Source organism: Notolepis coatsorum, assembly GCF_963971535.1.
Source record: "Notolepis coatsorum genome assembly, chromosome: 4".
Classification (NCBI taxonomy): Eukaryota; Metazoa; Chordata; class Actinopteri; order Aulopiformes; family Paralepididae; genus Notolepis; species Notolepis coatsorum.
The window spans coordinates 7,330,513-7,334,704 of NC_140168.1; the positions used below are offsets into that span (position 1 = coordinate 7,330,513).

General features: G+C 47.4%; 1 protein-coding gene across 1 annotated transcript; it reads left to right on the forward strand.

Annotated features, from left to right (window-relative positions):
• The first annotated feature begins 1,514 nt into the window (after positions 1-1,514).
• Positions 1,515-3,231, forward strand: LOC311226989 (fructose-bisphosphate aldolase A-like). Its single transcript, XM_084312474.1, has one exon. It carries the CDS (start codon positions 1,584-1,586, stop codon positions 2,673-2,675), a length of 1,092 nt encoding a protein of 363 aa, XP_084168600.1. The 5' UTR covers positions 1,515-1,583; the 3' UTR covers positions 2,676-3,231.
• The last annotated feature ends 961 nt before the right edge of the window (positions 3,232-4,192 follow it).

The following is a 4,192-nucleotide window of genomic DNA, read 5'->3' on the forward strand; positions in this document are numbered from 1 at the left end:
TACTACGACTATGCTTGCACCTCATGGTACCAAAGCACCTCAAAGGCGCTAAAACAAAATTACAAACATCTCAAAACAAACTAGTCAGACTACTGCTTGACCTTACTCCTAGAACCCACCTCACCCCTGCCCACTTTGACAACCTAGGATGGCTTAGAGTAGACGACAGAGTACAGCAACTTGCAATGGGCCTGGTCTACAAGATACACTACACGACCAAGGTACCCTTGTACATGTCAAAATACTTCCCAAAGGTCAGTGAATACCACGATCACAACACCAGAGGGAGCTCCACAAATCATGTTCAACCCAGATTTGGCTCAAACAATTATGCCACATCAATGTGGAACGCCCTACCTAAAGCTGTAAAGGAATGTGAATCACTACCCACTTTCAAAACCACTCTCAAAGAACACCTACGGGAGACTGCAATTCGAAACTGGCCCCTGTAAATGTCCTAACCCAACCCCCTCCAATGTACAGTAAATTAACTAGTATGGTTGTCAATATTCCAATGTACAGTTTTGCTTGTTTGTACAGTGTCCCCCCCCCCCAACCCCCTCCAATGTACAGTAAATTACCTAGTATGGTTGTCAATATTCCAATGAACAGTTTTGCTTGTACAGTTGTACAGTGTTTCCCCCCCAACCCCTCCTACCCAACCCGACCCAACCTCCTCCAATGTACAGTCAAATTTACGTCAAATGTATATACTCCCTTTTCTGGACTCTTTTTGTATCACAAACAGTACTGTATTTGCAAATCTGGTACGTCATAAATGTATAGATGTAGCAGTACTGTCTATCTGTATGTCATGTATGTCATATATGTCCTGATGAATTGAAAATGGGGGACCCTGATGTAAACAAGACGAAAGTCTTTCTCTGGTCTGCATCCCCTTAACAATTGTGTGTATTGAGCCGTACTGTATTGTACCCATTCTGCAATCTGTTAATAAAGTTTTCAATCAATCAATCAATCAATCAATCAATCAATTGTATCCACTTTGAAAATATGGCTTCAATTCAGGCGCGCCTCTGGACTCCTTGGGTTCTCCAGCCACAGCCCCATTGGCAACAACCACCTCTTTATCCCTCCCCACACTGACGCAGCCTTTTTTACCTGGCAAAGGTCAGGCCTAGTTAGAGTGAGCGACCTATACACCAATAAGGTTTTCTGTAGTTTTAGCGATCTGTGTGAAAAATGTGGCCTCCCGAGATCTTATTTATTCCGATACTTTCAAGTTCGAAACTGGGTTAAACAACATAATATCTCCTTCCCTAATATCTCCAACTGAGTAATTGACACAATTCTGGACATCTGTGTCTGTGTTTCTCAGAGTGGTTTTACTGAAGGGATGTTTGGCCTTTCCTCTGTTCCTGCTCCTTGTCTCTCCTGAATGTCACACGGCATCTCCAGTGCCCGTGCCGGTCTTTTAATAGCCGGGGGCGGCTGAAATGTGAGGGGTCACACAATGGAGGAGGATAAATACAAGCTGCAGTGGGTTTGCAGAGTAGTCGTGGACATTAAGTCTGATCTTCCTCTCGTCTCCTCTCAGCTCTCCTCCCAAACTCAAAGTCAGGATGCCTCACGCGTACCCCTTCCTCACTCCTGAGCAGAAGAAGGAGCTCAGCGACATCGCCCTCAAGATCGTCGCTCCCGGCAAGGGAATCCTCGCAGCAGACGAGTCTACCCCCAGCATTGCTAAGCGTTTCGAGAGCATCGGCGCTGAGAACACCGAGGAGAACAGGAGGTTGTACCGCCAGCTGCTCTTCTGCGCTGACGAGCGCATGGACCACTGTATCGGCGGCGTCATCTTCTTCCACGAGACCCTGTACCAGAAGACCGATGAGGGCAAGCTGTTCCCCCAGCACATCAAGGACAGAGGCATGGTGGTCGGCATCAAGGTCGACAGGGGTGCCGTTCCTCTCGCCGGAACCAACGGAGAGACCACCACCCAGGGTCTGGACGGGCTGTACGAGCGCTGCGCCCAGTACAAGAAGGACGGCGTCGACTTTGCCAAGTGGCGCTCCATCCTGAAGATCACCGCCACCACCCCCTCCAGGCTGGCCATCATGGAGAACGCCAACGTCCTGGCCCGCTACGCCAGCATCTGCCAGATGCACGGCATCGTGCCCATCATCGAGCCCGAGATCCTCCCCGACGGCGACCACGACCTGAAGCGCTCCCAGTACGTGACGGAGAAGGTGCTGGCCGCCGTGTACAAGGCGCTGAACGACCACCACGTGTACCTGGAGGGCACCCTGCTGAAGCCCAACATGGTGACCGCCGGCCACTCCTGCTCCCACAAGTACAGCAGCCAGGAGATGGCCATGGCTACCGTCACCGCCCTGCGCCGCACCGTGCCACCCGCGGTCCCCGGCATCACCTTCCTGTCCGGAGGCCAGAGTGAGGAGCAGGCTTCGGTCAACCTGAGCTCCATGAACTCCTGCCCCCTGAGCCGACCCTGGGCCCTGACCTTCTCCTACGGCCGCGCCCTGCAGGCCTCCGCCCTCAAAGCCTGGGGAGGCAAGGTGGAGAACGGCAAGGCCTGCCAGGAGGAGTTCATCAAGAGAGCCCTCGCTAACAGCCAGGCCTCTCTCGGTAAATACGTCGGCTCTGGGGCCAGCTCTGCCGGTGCAGAGTCTCTGTACGTCGCCAACCACGCCTATTAAGAAGCACGGACACTCACCACGCCACCCCCCCCCTCCAACTTCTTCCCTTATCCCAACACTCGACCGCAGTGCAGTGAGAGAGAGAGAGAGACAGACGCCACACCAAACCTTTCTTTGGGCCAAGTCGCTGCGGAGAGAAGATTAAGATCAAAACGTTCCGCCTTCACTTGCATTTTATTGAGCACCTTTTTTCAGCTGAAAGGATTCCCATGAGATGTTTTTACACAACCCTGTACTGTCATTCTTTGGTCTGATGCCGGTGGTGGTGAAATAAAGTATTGATCCTCAAGTAAAAAAAAAACATTTGTATTTATTTATTTTCTTCAATAATGTAGCATCATAATTGCAATACAAATGTTTCAAATGGTCATGTAATAAATTTAAATGACAACAACACATTCAGGCTACAAAGTAATAGACTGTGCTAAACCGTGAAACAATATAGGAGGGAATGCTGTTAACTACTGTGGTTCCTTTAGTGTTTTTTAGACTGTTCTATGTGATTTAAGAGTAGTTTGACAGCTCTGGAGAAACTATCTGCAAAATAATAATCGTCGTATAATCAAACACTGTGTGGAACTTGTGTGGTTTTCATAAATTAATATGCACACATACTGAGCACGGTCACACACACACACACACACACACACACACACACACACACACACACACACACACACACACACACACACACACACACACACACACACACACACACACACACACACACACACACACACACACACACACACACACACACACACACACACACACACACACACACACACACACACACACACACACACACACACACACACAGCGAGAGAGCACCCGAAGGTTGATTTGAATTCATTTCCATGATAATTGTACTCTATCTGCTCTACCATACACAAACAACCCCTCTATCTACTCTACCACACACAAACAAAACATCTAGTGTGACATTTAAACGACAACACATTCAGGCTACAAAGTATCAGGGGTGTAAAGTACTTGAGTAATTGTACTTCGTTACAATACTTAAGTACTGTTTTGGGGGATTTGTACTTTACTCAAGTATTATTAGGTTTGTATACTTTGTACTCCATTACATTTCAGAGAAAAAAAACATACTTTTTACTCCTTACATTTAAAATGCAGACCTACAAAGTACAAAGTACAAATCTCACAGGTCCAACCATTTTAATTAGTATATTTTAATTGTTTATCTGGCCGAACTAACGTCAATGTTATTAATCCTGCAACCACAGGTAAACATCCAATCAAATCCCCATCAATGGAAAATGAACCCGCCCATACTCATGCTGATTGGTCCTTGTGCAACACTAGAAAGCGGGGATCTTTGATTAAACACCTGCTATCAGAAGAATAGACCGCATCAGATCCGCATTATGCTGTGGTTAATATTGTGATATTATTCAGGGTACTACAGTATTCTGTCTTTAATATTGTGATATTATTCAGGGTACTCCAGTATTCTGCCTTTAATATTGTGATATTATTCAGGATAATCCAGT

Coding starts and splice junctions, on each gene's coding strand:
- LOC311226989 (XM_084312474.1), top strand. CDS start 1,584: ATGCCTCACGCGTACCCCTTCCTCACTCCTGAGCAGAAGAAGGAGCTC.